Here is a 1,203-nt window from a genome sequence, read left to right as displayed (position 1 = left end):
GGGGAGGGGGGCAGGAGACAGACAGACAGACAGATCGCCTCCCGGTGGGGAGGAGCTGCCTCCTTTTCTTTCTTTCTTTCTTTGGGATCTACCCAGCCCCCGTTGCCTGCCGCCCGCCCGCCCCTCGAAGGGAGCCCTCCCACTGGCTGCGGCCCCTGCCCGCCCAGCCCTGGCCCCGGGCGGGGAGGCTGGGCAGAGATGAAGGCGCTATAAGGAGCTTGTCGGCACGGGGGGAGGGGGCAGCGCAGCCGGCCGTCCCGCATGGCCCGGGACCATGAGCGCCGGTGACTTGCAGCCCAGCTCCCCCGCCAGCCCGCAGCCCCGCCGGGCCCGGGAGGCGCCCGAGATGGCCGTGTACTGCGGCGAGCCCTTCAGCGTGTACCCGCAGCCCGGCTTGCCCCCGCCCGGCGCCGCGGCCGCCTCCTCCACGCAGCGGCCGGCCGCCTACGCCCTGGGCGACTACGGGGCGCCGGCCAACGCCGGCTACCTGTGGGGCGTGAGCGGCCCGGCCCCGTACCTGCAGGGCGGCCCCGGACCGGCCGCCCCCTTCCTGCCGCCCGCCTCCTACGGCTGCTCGCGGGGCGGCCAGCTGGGGGGCGCCCCCTCCGCGCCCGGCTCGCCCTCGCCCGCGGCGGCCGAGCTGAGCTGGCTGAGCCTGGCCGGGCAGGAGGAGCTGCTGCGTCTGGTGCGGCCGCCCTACTCCTACTCGGCGCTGATCGCCATGGCCATCCAGAGCGCGCCCGGCCGCAAGCTCACGCTGAGCCACATCTACCAGTACGTGGCCGAGAACTTCCCCTTCTACAAGCGCAGCAAGGCCGGCTGGCAGAACAGCATCCGCCACAACCTCAGCCTCAACGACTGCTTCCGCAAGGTGCCCCGCGACGAGGACGACCCGGGTGAGCGCCGGGGGGTGGCCAGGGAGTTCGGGGGGGGGGGGGGCCCGGGGGCGGGGGGGGGGGGGTGCTCAGTGGCTGGGGTCCCAGCGGAATGGAGGGGAGTGGGGCTGGGGTGGTGCCCGGGAGCAGAGGGATTGGGGATGCCCAGGCAGGGGGCTGGAGGGGAGGAGGGCAGTTGAGTGCACCGGGAAACGAGTGCGACTGGAGGCAGAGGGATAGGGGTGCCCAGGAGGCCGGGGGGGTGTTGGATGGGGGGGCAGGAGGCTGGTGGCAGAGGGGGGTGTTGGATGGGGGGTGCCCAGGAGGC

The 1,203-nt window shown here is 74.4% G+C and overlaps 1 protein-coding gene across 1 annotated transcript in view; it reads left to right on the top strand.

Annotated features, from left to right (window-relative positions):
• The first annotated feature begins 274 nt into the window (after positions 1 to 274).
• The window catches only part of FOXI3 (forkhead box I3), a 3,692-nt gene continuing 2,763 nt past the window's right edge, over positions 275 to 1,203 (top strand). Inside the window, exon 1 of the mRNA XM_026648140.1 lies at positions 275 to 896. Coding sequence (XP_026503925.1) covers positions 275 to 896 — 622 coding nt within the window. The remainder of the gene's footprint in view (positions 897 to 1,203) is intronic.

The sequence above is a fragment of the Terrapene carolina genome, unplaced genomic scaffold (genome assembly GCF_002925995.2).
Source record: "Terrapene carolina triunguis isolate 2854851 unplaced genomic scaffold, T_m_triunguis-2.0 Scaffold66, whole genome shotgun sequence".
In the NCBI taxonomy this organism is placed as follows: domain Eukaryota; kingdom Metazoa; phylum Chordata; order Testudines; family Emydidae; genus Terrapene; species Terrapene triunguis.
This window is presented reverse-complemented; position numbering and strand designations above follow the sequence as displayed.